Consider the following 12,793-nt stretch of genomic DNA (forward strand, 5'->3'; position numbering starts at 1 on the left):
CGTTTCTTGCCTCTTCTGGCTTCTGGAGGCTTCCGGGGTTCTTTAGTTTGTGGCCCCATCACCCCGATCTTGAAGGCCGGCGTCCGCAAATCTCTCCGCCCCCCCCCCCCCCCCCCCCCCGTCTCCACTTGCCCACCTCCTCCGTGTGTCGTCTAAGCTCCCTCTGCTTGTCTCTTACAAGGAGGTCGTGACTGCATTTAGGGTTCACTTGGATCATCCAGGGTGATCTCCCCGTCTCAAGACCCTTTATTTGTTTGTTTGTTTATCTACTTTTGGGAGAGTGCAAGCCGGGGAGGGACAGAGAGAGGGGGAGACAGAGAACCCCAAGCAGGCTCTGCACCGTCAGCGTGGAGCCCGACGCGGGGCTCGACCTCAGGAGCCCGCAAGATCATGACCTGAGCCAAAGTCAGATGCTTAACCGGCTGAGCCCCTCCAGGCGCCCTCCCCGCCCCCCAGACCTTTTACTGGGTCACACCAGCAAAATCCTTCTCTGTCCTATAAGGTGACATTCACGGAGTTGGGACGCGGCTCCCTTTGGAGGGCAGTATTCAGCCTACCACGAATGGCCACCAACCATCCCTCGACTCTGTTTATGCCCACGCCCCACGGATCAAGAGGCGGCATCCGCTTGTGTTCCCCCGTGGCAATCTTGTGACCGGCTTTGACCGACAGAATGTAGTCGAAAGTGACGCGAGCCATTGTGGTGGCTTCTACGGTGGCTTCTACAATGGCTCCCTTGCAACCTGGCCGCCGCCATGCCGGAGAGAGGTCGGTCTGGGCCACCCCGGGGAGGAGGGGGGCCGCTGGAAGAGAGACGGAGACCTTTGGAGGCAGAGAGACGGGGAGAGACAGCAGCGCAGGGACACGAGGCCAAGGAATCGTCAAGAAAGTCACGGGCTCCCGGCCACAGGCCCGGCGAGGCTTTGAGCCACACGCGTCGGTTACCTCAGACGCCAGCCCCGCGGGGCCTGCAGATAACTGGGACCCCAGCTGACACCCGGCCGCCGTCCGGGGACAGACCCCGAGCCAAGACCACCCAGGTCAAGCCACGGAGCCCACGAGAACTCACCCGTTGCTTCAAGCCAGTAAGTTTTGGGAGTGGCTTGTAACGCAGCAAGAGTCGAGCAGGGCAGGGGGCTTGGAGGCCCAGGGAACCGCGGGTGAGGAGTAGGACATGGGGCAGTTGGGGCGGGGTCTTAGGCGGAAGGTCTTTTGGGGGGAAACAGGCTAGAACGTTCGGGAGAAACAGGCCAAGCACTTGGGGCGGTGGCTGGGGGGGGGGGGGGGCGTTTGGAAAGATGAGGGCGAGGACAAGTGGGTGTCGAGTTCAGGTCCTGCCGGGGGCCTCGATCTCAGAACAGCGGGTGTCACGGGTCCAGGACCCTCGGGCGTTAATTTCGGGGTCAGTTTCATCCCGCACCACCATTCTGATCGGTCAGAGTTTCCCGGAAACCGCTCGGCAGGCTTCCTCCAAGGTTTCTGCGTTAGACGTTGCTCACGGTGCCTCGACATCCGCTCTCCCACTTTCCCCCGAAACATCCCCTGAGATTTTAAGCGTGATGACTCCATCCTTCCGGTTGGAATGATGTCACGGAGGTGAGCCAAGGGGATGAGGGCCATCCTGCGGGCACTATTCACTTCACACGTACTTCCTTCTCTAGGCAATTAGCAGCTCTGTTTTGCAAAGAGACAAGCCCAGAGAGGTTAAGTAACTTGCTCGAGGTGACCCAGCTTGCGAGTGGGAGAGCCGGGATGTGAACCCATGTCGTCTGACTCCAGGACCAACATCTTTGAGTCTCTCGAGTCCTTCACCAATCCGAAAGTCCGGATTGGTTACAAGCCCCGTCCTGGGAAAACGGTCCCGCACGTGCCGTTTGTAGGCAAGCGCAGAGAGTTCCCGAAACCTGCCCGCTGGTCTCAGTACCTGCAGACTCCAGCTTGAGAATCCTCATGTAGTCTGTTCCCTGAGCACCTGTCTGTGGTCTTGGGTGCACACGGCCGAGCGTGACTGGTTCCACAGAAGCCGAGTGTACACGTCAGCTTAGACCATGTGATGCTGCCGTAACAAACATCCCCACATCTCTCAGCTGACGGAAATAAGCATTTCTTTCTTTCTTTCTTCTTTCTTTCTTCTTTCTCTTTCTTTCCTTCCTTCCTTTTTCTTTCTTTTCTTTCTTTCCTTTCTTTTTGTCTCTTTCTTTCCTTTCTTTTCACTTTCTTTCTTTCTTTCCTTTCTTTTTGTCTCTCTTTCCTTCCTTTCTTTTTTCTCTTTCCTTTCTTTTCACTTTCTTTTTCCTTCCTTCCTTTTTCTTTCTTTTCTTTTCACTCGTTTCTTTCTTTCCTTCCTTCCTTTCTCTCCCTTTTCTTTTTTCTTTCTTTCTTTCTTTCTTTCTTTCTTCTTTCTTTTTCTTTTAGAGAGAGAGAGAGCACGTTTGAGCAGGGAAGAGGGGCAGAGGGAGGGAGAGAGAGAGAGAATCTTAAACAGGCTCCACACTCAGTGCAGAGCCCAACTCAGGGCTCAATCCCATGACTCTGGGATCATGACCTGAGCTGAAATCAAGTGTCAGATGCTCAACCGACTGAGCCACCCAGGCGCTCCCCCTTCTCTTTCTTAGTAATCTCTCTGTCCAACGTGGGGCTCAAACTCATGACCCCGAGATCAAGAGTCGCATGCATGCTCTGCTGACTGAGCCAGCCAGGTGACCCAGATTTATTTCCCCATCAAGCTACAAGGCCACGGCAAGCTGGCTGCATGACACCCTCACTCTAGGACCCCGGGCTGTTAGTGTCTACATTACGCCGTCGGCATGGCTGAGCACGCACTGGCTTTAAAAGCTTCTACCCAGGAGGGTCACACATCACCTCTGCCCTCTTTCTGTAGCTGAGGCAAGTCACTTGGCCACTACTGAATTCAAAGGGGCAGGAAGGTACAATTTTCCCACCGGGAAAGCAAATCAAATTTACTAATGCTAATACAATTTATGGAATTTATGGGGGGAAAAAAAGGATACGAGTGGCTCACGGGAGCATGGAGTGGCCTGGAGAACCAGGCATGAGGCTGTTTCCAGAAAGAGAGCCCCAAACCACGCCCAGAAGTGACCTGACAAGGAAGCTGCTTCCATAACCCCTGAAAATCTCCATCTTAGATGCCTCCCCCGCCTTTGCACCTGCTCCTGGGACCACGACATAACTGCACCTGCCCCTTCCCCTGCCCCGCAGCGCTGATGTTGCCTCTCTGTGTCTGTGCTCCTTACACCCGGTGAGCCCTCCCAAAGTCACAGGGTGCCTGTGTCACACTGTCCTCGCCGGCTACGTGGAACCCATAAGGAGCCCCCTTTGCAAGGTGCTCCTCTAGAATTCAGGACTCCTGCTGGTGAGTCAGTCTGGGGAATCCAACTCACTTGTCTGTGCCCTGGATGTAAAGGAGGCTGGGAAAGTGGGCTCCGAGGCTTCTTTCTAGAGGATACAAACTCTCGAGCCTGGAAACACCGCCAAAACGTAGTGAGTGTGTTTAGTAGCCGACTTGGGCCGAGGTCCTGCGTGATCTCGCGGTTCCTGGGTTCGAGCCCCGCGTCGGGCTCCGTGCCGACAGCTCGGAGCCCGGAACCTGCTTCGGGTTCTGTGTCTCCCTCTCTCTCTCTGCCCCTCCCCCGCTCACGCCCTGTCTCTCTCAAAACTAAACAAAAGAAAAGAAATTTCCACCACATGCTCATGTGCCTGAGGTCCGGAGAGATGGGAGGTGGCAGCAGAAGTCTTCGGCGGGTCTCCGTGTTCGGTTCCCGTTGCGGCTGTTAACGCATTACCACCAGCCCAGGGGCTTTAAACACGCATTTATTCTGTTACAATCCCGGAGGCCAGAGGTCTCAAGTCAAGGCGACCGCAGCTCATTCCGGAGGCTCGAGGGGAGAGGCCAGGGGCGCCCGGGGTCCCTCGGCTGGTGGCACTGCCCGGTGACTCCAACCTCCTCTTCCCTTGTCCCATGTCCTACGGTGATCATCGCCCCCCCACCCCCCCTCTTCGGAGGACCTTTGCGGTTGCACTGAGAGCCCACGCACATCGTCAAGGGGAAGGTCCCCTCCGTAAGATGTCGCGGTTAATCACATCTGTAAAGTCCCTCTTGCGGTGTAAGGGAACACAGTGTCCACGCGGTCTCAGGAGTAGCGTGCGGACGTGTGCGTGCGTGTGAGTGTGCGTTGGGGGGCATTATTCAGTCTACCCCAGCGTGGCTTAATGGAACGCGTCCAAGGCTTCTCTGTCCTATGACTCCTGTAGAGCCCAGCCAGTGGAGGGGCTGGAGCGAGGTCAGGGTGTCACCCCACCCCCCACCCCCCCAGCGGCAGCTCCCACCGGCCCCGCCCCGCCCCACGGGTGTGGGTCGGTCGCACGCCTATACCAGAGCCACAGCTCCGGGGGGGGGGGGGGCATCCCTCTCCAGACGGCCCTCCTCTCCGGCTTCTGGAAGTCACTCAACCCCTGCCTCACCCCCCCACCCCCCGCCTTGCCCCTCCGGCTTTCGCCTCGGCTAGCCCCAGAGTTCTGCGCCACCCCTCGGCCATTTCTCTACACCCTGCACGCCTTCAGCCCCCCCAGATCGGTGCCGTCTGTGTCCTGCTCCAAAGCCCTTCCACTCACGGGTCCCCGACCTGACCGTCACCTTTTCCACCCTGCTCGGCCTGTGAGCCCGCCGAGAGCAGGGTCCAGGGACATTTCTGGTCCCTGCAGTGGCCCCAGCAGAGCACCAGGCGCAGAGCGGGCAGGTGCTGGGTGAAGTGAATCAGAGAATTGGGGGGCTGGAGGGAGAGGAAGGGGTATCCCTCATTCGTCTCCCCTGCGTTTGGGTTTTAGCAACGGAGACTCAGAGGGCACAGCCGGTTTGCAGGGAGTCTGCGTCGCTCTGTCCTGAGGCTTTTCTGGGATGGGGATTGTGGTCCGCGAGTTGGGGGGGGGGGCGAGGAGAAAGGAGGCGGGGGGTGAGGGCAAAGAATATGAACTAAGAAAGGGAGCAAGCTGGAAATATCCAGAAAGTATAATGTTTCCATCTACTGAGTTCCTACTATGTGCTGGGTATTATTCTAAAAAAATATAGATAAGTTAATACAACCCTGTACCATCAGCCCCATTATTATTATTATTATTGTCCCCATTTTCCAGATGCGGGAACTGAGGCACTGAGAGAGGAAATCTTTGCGCTCTTGCTGGCTTCCGTGACAGTTCATGTAGATCCCTCGCGAGCTGACTCCCGTGGGACTCGCAGCATCCTCACGTCCCTCGTCACATCCACGTCCCAAGCCCTGGATGTGCTGCTCTTTGAAGCTGAGGTCTTAACTTCCTGCCGCCAGGCTCGCCCATTTCCTTGCCGGGTAAGAGAGGTGTCCTGGTCCCCTGTGGCGCTCTGGGCCTCAGCCACCTCCGTCCCCGCCCTTTCTAGACATGACACTTGGGGCAAGTTGCTTCCCCTCTCCGAGCCTGTTTCCTGCGCCGGTAGAAGGGGGGGCGATCCGCAGGAGGACCCGACACGGTGCCTGGCATCGTTGCTGTGGGCCCCAGGAACGTGAGATGCTCTTATGCCCCTGCATTCAATGCCCTCCTGCTCCACACCCCTTCCCACCTTGGAGGGGAAAGTCCGCTCACGCCCGTATCTTCCTCCAGCAACCCCCTCTTTCTCTACAAGGTTGTCCAAAGCGTGGTCTACATGCTCTGCCTCAGTTTCCCCGACTTCCACTCCCTCCTCCTCACTCTAGATCAGCCCGCCTGCTGCCCCACACCCTCCACCAAACTGCTCCGGTCCAGTCCTAAATCCCAAGGTCGCTTTCTACTGCTCATCTTTTCCCACCTTTCACTCCGTCAACCACGCCCTCATTCTGGAAACGCTCTCCCCTCGGCTTCAGGTGGAGCCAGTCCACCGGCTTCAGGTGGAGCCAGTCCACCGGTTTCCCACCTACCTCTCTGGCGGGTCCTTCCCCCCCCCCCCGCCCCCCCCCAGGCGGGTCTCCCGCGTTCCTTGTGCCCCACCCCCTCGTGGCTTGGTGATGCCTCACTGCCCACAAATCCCAAGCCCCTGTCAAGCACACCCCCCCTCCCCTGAGCTCCAGGACGCCCCCTCCCTTCCCCGATGTCTCTGGATGTTCCCCTAGGCATCACCCTCAGCATGTACTCACCTGTACCCAGCGAGTTCTCCAGACCTGTTCCCCAGATTATCCCCACCTTCATTCCCCAAACCCAGGAGAAACCTCACTGCCTCTGTGGCAAATTCTCCACCATGGCTCCCTCCCCACCCGCCACCCCCCAATTCCCGGACCCACTCTCCACCCTTCTCCCGCCCGCTCTGTGTCCCAAGAGGCTGACCTCTATGCACCACCTGTTGACCTCTGGCTTCTGGTGGAGTTCAGCCAATGGAAGGCACCAGCCGGAGACTGGTGGGCGGGAGGAGGGTCAGGTTGGGGTGCTCACTCTCCAGCCCCCCCCACCCCGTCTCTTGGGTGTGGGTTGTCCGTGCCCATACCCCGGGCCTCCGCTCTAGCCACCCCTTCAAGTCTCAGTAGCTTCAGCTCACACTTCAGCCTTCGAGCTGGGGTGGTGGAACTGCTCCCTCTACTGCTGGCCCCGGGTACTGCACCTTCCCCGAGCTTGTTTTCCTTGACCTTGGCCCCCTCCCCTCCCCCCGCCTTAATCCCCTAAAATAGCCCTTTCGTTAAACTCTCCCTGGCTATTCCGTTTGGGTGCACTCTCTTTTCCCGCCAGGGCCCTGCCTGTGCACTCTCCCCGAACCCTCCCATCCAGCCTGACCCATTATCTCGAGCCACCACCCCCTTTCACCTCACCCCCCCCCCCCACTCCAGGACCCTTCTTTGGCCGCCCCAGCCTCCTCCCTGATCTCGCAGCCTCGGGGCTCACAGGCAGCCAGAAGGCAAGTTGGAAAATGTAAATCAGACCACATCAACTGCCTGCCCTCCCTCCCCCGTCCCCCTTAAATCCCTTCCAAAGCTCCCCTTTGCTTTTGGGATACATTCGAAGCTCCTGAGAGTGGCTGATAAGGTCTCTTGGGCTCTCTCCACTCCCCACCCTCATGCACCCCATACTCCATTCGTGCAACCCTCTTGCAGGAGTATGAAAAAGCCGGTAACTCACAAGTCCGCACACCTTTACATAGGCCGTGCCCTTCACCTGGACACACACACACCCCTCCTCCTATATCAGGATTCTGAGAAAATTACTTGCTTTATTCGGGGAAACTCCCATCAACCCCAGCTCCTCTGATCAGGCAAATCTGGGTCCTCCTCTTTTGTGTTCCCAAGATGCTCGGTGAAAGGGAATAGTTGGTGGCTGCTGGAATGGGGGCGTGGCTAGGAAAGCTCCCGGGGGCGAGGCGCGGGGGCGTGGCTAGGCAAACTGGGTGGCGAACGGGGGCGTGGCTACGGGGAGCTGGTGTGAACTTTTGGGAGTGGCTGGTGCCCGTGGGTGTCCTGCATGGAAAGACCCAGAGTACCTGGTCTATTTCACAGTTGCCCAAATCTCAGAGACCTCATGAGCTCCCTCCTCTAGAATCCCAACTCCTCGCGAGAAGGCTGTTTTGTTTTGTTTCAGGCAGAATTTCAAAGTTTTATGGCAACTTGTACAGAAATCACAGAGAAGAGACAACAGGACGATAGGACGCTAAAAACCTGTGGGAAGCAGGGTGTTACGGGGGTTGCAGGGTGATCCTCGGGGTCCCAAGAAGTGGGCAGCACTCCGCACACCCCAAGTGTGTCCTTTGGGCAGGAAACAACGGTAAGAAAATGCAGATGGCCTACCAACAGATGGGTGGCCTCCAAGGTTAAAAATGCCCACCCAGACCCCCTGGCCCCAGTCCCACCCTCCCACCCACCCACCCCTGCTCCCCATCAGGCAGAGATGTGGCAGCATTTGCTGGCTTGTAGCATTGGTCCTCTGGGACCCTCGGTCTCCTCTTCGAGGGTCCTGCCCGGATTGGCTGGCACTGAGGGCAAAATGAGCCTTCTAGATTGTCAGGGGAGATGGCTGGACTCCCTTCGATTCCCGGCCTCCTCCCCAAAGCCAGTTCTCACGGCTGGGGGAGTCTGCTGCCCTCGCAAAAGGAAAGTCTGTCACCCCCTTTCCCCAAGACATGCACCCTCCCGTGTCCCCCCTCCCCCAAACACACTATATATACACACAGGCCCCCCCCCCCTCCAAGGTGTGGCTGGGCTCTAGGAGGTAGTGGAGGCGAGTGGGGGCGCTGGAATGTGAGAAGTTGCAGGTTCAAATGCGCCTCCTCCAGCTCTGAAACCCCACACTTCTCCCCTCCCTTCTCCAAGCCTCGAGAATTAGTGTCCTCCCAAGGGCCTGAGTGGAGAAATCAGGGAAGGCGTGGCCCCCTTTTGCACGCACCTACCTGTTCCTCCGCCCCACCCTCGGGGGCTGAACAGAGCTCCCTGAGGGTTGGGGAGAAGGGCCGAGATCAGGGACATCCTGGGATGGGTCAGCCTCCTTCAAAGGTCCCCCAGGGAGGGCTGGGTTCTGAGGCTCTGGGGCACAGGTCCCTGGCGGTGGTGGCGGTGGGAGGGGAGGCGTCCTCTAGAGGAAGGGGGCCTTAAGGGATAGGGCAAGGCTGGGTGTGGAGGGAGACAGATGTCATAGATTCTCTAGAAGGTCGCGGGGTAGGGGGCGGTTCTCTGGGGAGGGGCCTCGAGGTGGCAATGTCCCCGGGGGGGGGGGGGTGCGGACAGTGGCTACCAGGGCTGGGCGGCAGTTGTGGGTATCTCGGGGAGACCCCCGAGGGGAAGGGACGAGGATGTTAGTGGGGACGGAGGGCAGGGATATTAATTCCCAGGAGGAAGGGAGGCGGAGTCCCAGGAGAGAGGAGGCCGAATCTCTCTGGAGGACAAAAGGAGACGCGGGTCCGAAGCAGGGGCAGCCGAGTCTCTGGGGAGGGGGAGGGGGGCCTAGAAGCCCCGGATGTGGCAGTAAGCCTCGAGGCTGGCGAAGAGGATGTACAGGAACCAGAGGCCCAGGAAGAGCGCCGTGGTGGCGAGCTTGGGGCCCCGCGGGCCGCCCAGCTCGCCGCCGATGTGCGGCCGGCGCCGGTACAGCAGCACGGCGATGCCCACGAAGGCGAAGACGGTGAAGAGAGTGACGGAGAAGGCCAGCGTGCCGGTGCGCACCTCGAACGGGCGGCCCTGCACCGCCCAGTACACGGCGGCCACCGACCAGGCCACGCCCAGGCCCAGGAACACGTTCACCGCGTTGGAGCCCGTCACGTTGCCGATGGACGCGTCCGCGCACTGGTCCTGCAGCGCCGCCACCTTGCTGGCGAACGTGTCTGCGTGGGCAGAGACACGGCGGTCACAGGGGCCCAGCCTGTCCCCCACGCCAGCTTTCCAGGAGACCCCGACACCATCCCCGGTGCCCCCCCCCCAGGGCAGACCCCGCCTCCCGCGGCCGCAGCTCCCCGCCTGAGGCCCTTGACCCCAAGCAAGCCACAAAGTGGGTCATCATGCCGGTGCCGGGCGCTCTGCAAGACCCGCCGCCTGCTTTCTCTGGAACTCGCTGCCTGCTTTCTATGGGACTCGCCGCCCGCTTTCCATAGGAATCGCTGTCTGCATGGCATGAACCCACTGCCTATCTTCTACTGGCCCCATCACCCCATCGCCAGCTGGCGGGACAAAACAAGTGTTCGGTTCCACCCACATGCAACCCCCTTCGCGTCAATTCCCCACCTGGTCTCTGTCCAGCACGCAGCCCCGTTTCTGTGGCCTCCACCCTTTTCTCAACATCTCGCTAAAAACTCAAATCTCCGGTATAGAGCACAGGCATCGGAGAGCCAGTCCCAATAGCTGCTTTCTGGGGCGCCTGGGTGGCTCAGCGGGTTTAGGCGGCTGACTTTTGCTTTCGGCTCAGGTCGTGGTCTCACGGCGGTGAGACGGGGGCCCCCCCGAGTCAGGCTCCACACTCAGGGCGGGCTTGGAGCCTGCTTGGGATTCTCTCTCTCCCTCTCTCTCTCTCTCTCTCTCTGCCCCTCCCCCGCTGTTCTCTCTCTCTTTCTCTCTCTCTAAAAATAAACATGAAAAAAAAAAAGTTGCTTTCTACAGGCCCCGCCCCCTGCTTTCTATGGAACCCACTGTCTGGGTCCTACATTTCCCAATACCTTAGTTCTACGGGACATCCCAACGGCTGCTTTCGGGGAGGATTCCGTTTACCTACTGAATCTACAGGACCTCCCCGCCCGGTTTCTCTCATGCTCCCTCATTGCCCTTCTGTGGGACCCACCATCCGGGTTCTGTGGGATTCCACCACCTTATTTCTGCACAACCTTCCTCTCGGGCTCTACTGCTGGGCTTCTCTGAGACTCTCCCCGGACCAGCGGTTTCCCAGGGGGTTTACCAGGGATGGAGGTGCCCAGGGCCACGAAGACTACGGCGTTGACAGAGTCCTTGAGGCCGACGGTGCAGCCAAAGTGCGAGGCAAGGTCCCCGATGAGGGCGGTGAGCAGGCCGATGACCAGGATGCAGACGCCGAAGCAGGCCCAGCCGTGGCAGTACTCCGTGGGGGGCACGCAGGCAAAGAGCACCTTCCAGAACACCGTCAGGAAGTGCATGACGTAGTCAAAGCAGGAAGGCAGCCGTTCCTCCCGGGACCCGTCCTCCTCCTCCTCCTCGTCCCCTGTGGGCACACGACCCAGCTGGGGCACACACCCAGGCCACCTTCTTCCTGGCCTACAGAGCCCCCCCCCCCCCGTTTTGTTCAGTAAAATTCTGCTCTATAAAATGCCTTGCCTTCCCAGAATTCCTTGCGGCCAGGAGCCCAGATACCAATACTCGCTTTTCCAGAATCCCTCGGTGCCGGAGGCCATGTGCTCGGCTAAAAACATCTGGCTTGCCAGGATCCCTTGCCGCTAGGGGTGGCCACAACCCTAGCCAAAAAAAAACCAGTTCTTTTCCCAGACGCCTTGATAGCTACCATTTACGGAAAGCCATTTCTACAGCCGGAAATATTGACTTCCTCTGACTCATTGTAGCTAACAGTAGCCACACACTCAGCTAAAGGTGCTTGCTTTCCCAGAACCCCTGGCAACAGTAGCCATGTGACCCAGCCCGGCCAGGAGACCTAAGCGGAGGGCTTCTGGAAAGCTCTGGCTTTCCTGACACGGGCACTGTGTCACAGAGGTGTTTTCTGACCGCTGTCAAGGATGCCTCACTGGCCCTTCGTGGTGCTTGTGTCACCTGCTGTGACTGAATGTGACCTGTCCTTGACCTGCCACTTGGGCCGTGTGTCAGGGGAAAGCCCACATGGAATGTGTCGTCTACCTTGCCCTAAACTGAGAAGCACAAAGCAATGAATGAGAAGCAGGAAACGAATTGAATGGGCGCTACGCCTGGAAGGGCGCTGATAAGGAAGAGGGTAGTCCTCGATCAGCGATCAGTCACGCAGAGCAAGTCACGGAGCAAAAGCCAGGGAGACATGACGACGAGGGGCGGGCCACCCAAGCTCCTCTGAATTGTCAGCCAGCAGAGGACACGCTGGCGGATTCGGGTCATCTATCCCTCTCCCGCTTTTCCAGCTCACTTAGTCTCTCGTCTTGTTTGTTTTTTTTTTTTTTTTAAAGTTTGCAAATGCTTAACTGAGTGGTTTCTTCATTCTTCGCGCCATCTTTCCAAGAAGGAGACTCTTGCGGCGACCCCAGGAAAAGTGGAATTGGACGCTCCAAAGCAGCAGGCACGCTGCCCCTTCTTGCTACCCTACTTCCTCTTTCTCCCCGCCTGGAATGCGAGCTTGACGCCTGGGGATGCGGCAGCGATTTTGCCACCATGTGGGCAAAGGTTGAGAGTGGGAAAGAGAAATGAAGAGGGAGCCTGGGCATTTAATGATGTTACTGAGCTGCTGACTCTTTATTGCCTCCTATGGATTCCTTTGTTCTGTGACAAAAGTAACCTCTAGGGTGCTTCAGCTGCTTGTGGTTGCGTTTTCTGTTGTTCGCCGCTGAATGCGTTCCTCACTGGCCACAGTGAGACGTGGCCGAAGTCAGAGTGGGGAGAACGCGCTCTTGGCAGGGAAGGGCTGCTATCACTGCCTCTCCCGGGGGCTTTTCCCTGCCCTGCTTCAAATCCTGCCTCGGTTTCCCACTGCCCTTAGACCGAGGCCCACATTCCTGTGCTTGGCATTCAAGGCTCCGGTCTCTGCAGACTCCTCCAGCCTTTCCCATCAGGGGAGGCTCTTCTCCAGCCTTTCCCATAGAGGGAGCCTCATGGTTACGCCTGTGGCTCTGGAGCCACGTCTCTGGTTCCAAACTCTGGATCTGCTGCGTGATCCTGAGTCCGTGTCCTAACCTCTCTGAGCCTCCGCATGCCTATCTGAGAAATGGGAGTAAAAACTGGACCTGCCTCAAGAGAGGGCTGTAATGACTGCATGAGGAGGGCCACGTAAAGTACTCTCTGCGCAGCCCTGCGCATCTCCAGCCTGACGGCTGTTATTGAAAGGCCCCTTCTAGTGCCTGGGGAGATTCGCGCGTCATCCAAGGGGGTGAGACCCGCCCCTCTCCGTCAGCGCCTCAAGCAGTTTCCTGCTCCCGGCAAGGAGGCAGGGGCACGTGTTGAACAAAGTGCTCAGAAAGATCAAGGACCGAGCTGGAAACTTGGGGAGCATTAGCTGACTCAGGCCAGACAGGAAATGGACTTCAAAGGCTGCCTGGCGCTCCACGGTCCCCATCATGACGTCATCATCAGGATTCTTACCACTGGTAGGGTTTTACCCTCCCCCACCCCACTACTTCCTCTGATCTAATGGGTTGCTTCCTACCGAC

The 12,793-nt window shown here is 58.4% G+C and overlaps 1 protein-coding gene across 7 annotated transcripts in view; it reads right to left on the reverse strand.

Annotated features, from left to right (window-relative positions):
- Positions 1-2,559: 2,559 nt before the first annotated feature.
- SLC8A2 (solute carrier family 8 member A2) overlaps positions 2,560-12,793 on the reverse strand; it is a 33,954-nt gene continuing 23,720 nt past the window's right edge. For 5 of the 7 annotated variants that reach the window (XM_047834189.1, XM_047834191.1, XM_047834190.1 and 2 more), the window contains 2 exons: positions 10,378-10,656; positions 7,874-9,316 (listed from right to left, as the gene is read on the reverse strand). In XM_047834189.1, the coding sequence (XP_047690145.1) occupies positions 8,940-9,316; positions 10,378-10,656 (656 nt within the window). In that variant the 3' untranslated portion in view covers positions 7,874-8,939. Of the gene's footprint in view, positions 2,571-7,873; positions 9,317-10,377; positions 10,657-12,793 lie in introns of those variants that run through there. The other 2 variants (XR_007147167.1, XM_047834192.1) reach the window with 2 other exon arrangements.

The sequence above is a fragment of the Prionailurus viverrinus genome, chromosome E2, assembly GCF_022837055.1.
Source record: "Prionailurus viverrinus isolate Anna chromosome E2, UM_Priviv_1.0, whole genome shotgun sequence".
In the NCBI taxonomy this organism is placed as follows: domain Eukaryota; kingdom Metazoa; phylum Chordata; class Mammalia; order Carnivora; family Felidae; genus Prionailurus; species Prionailurus viverrinus.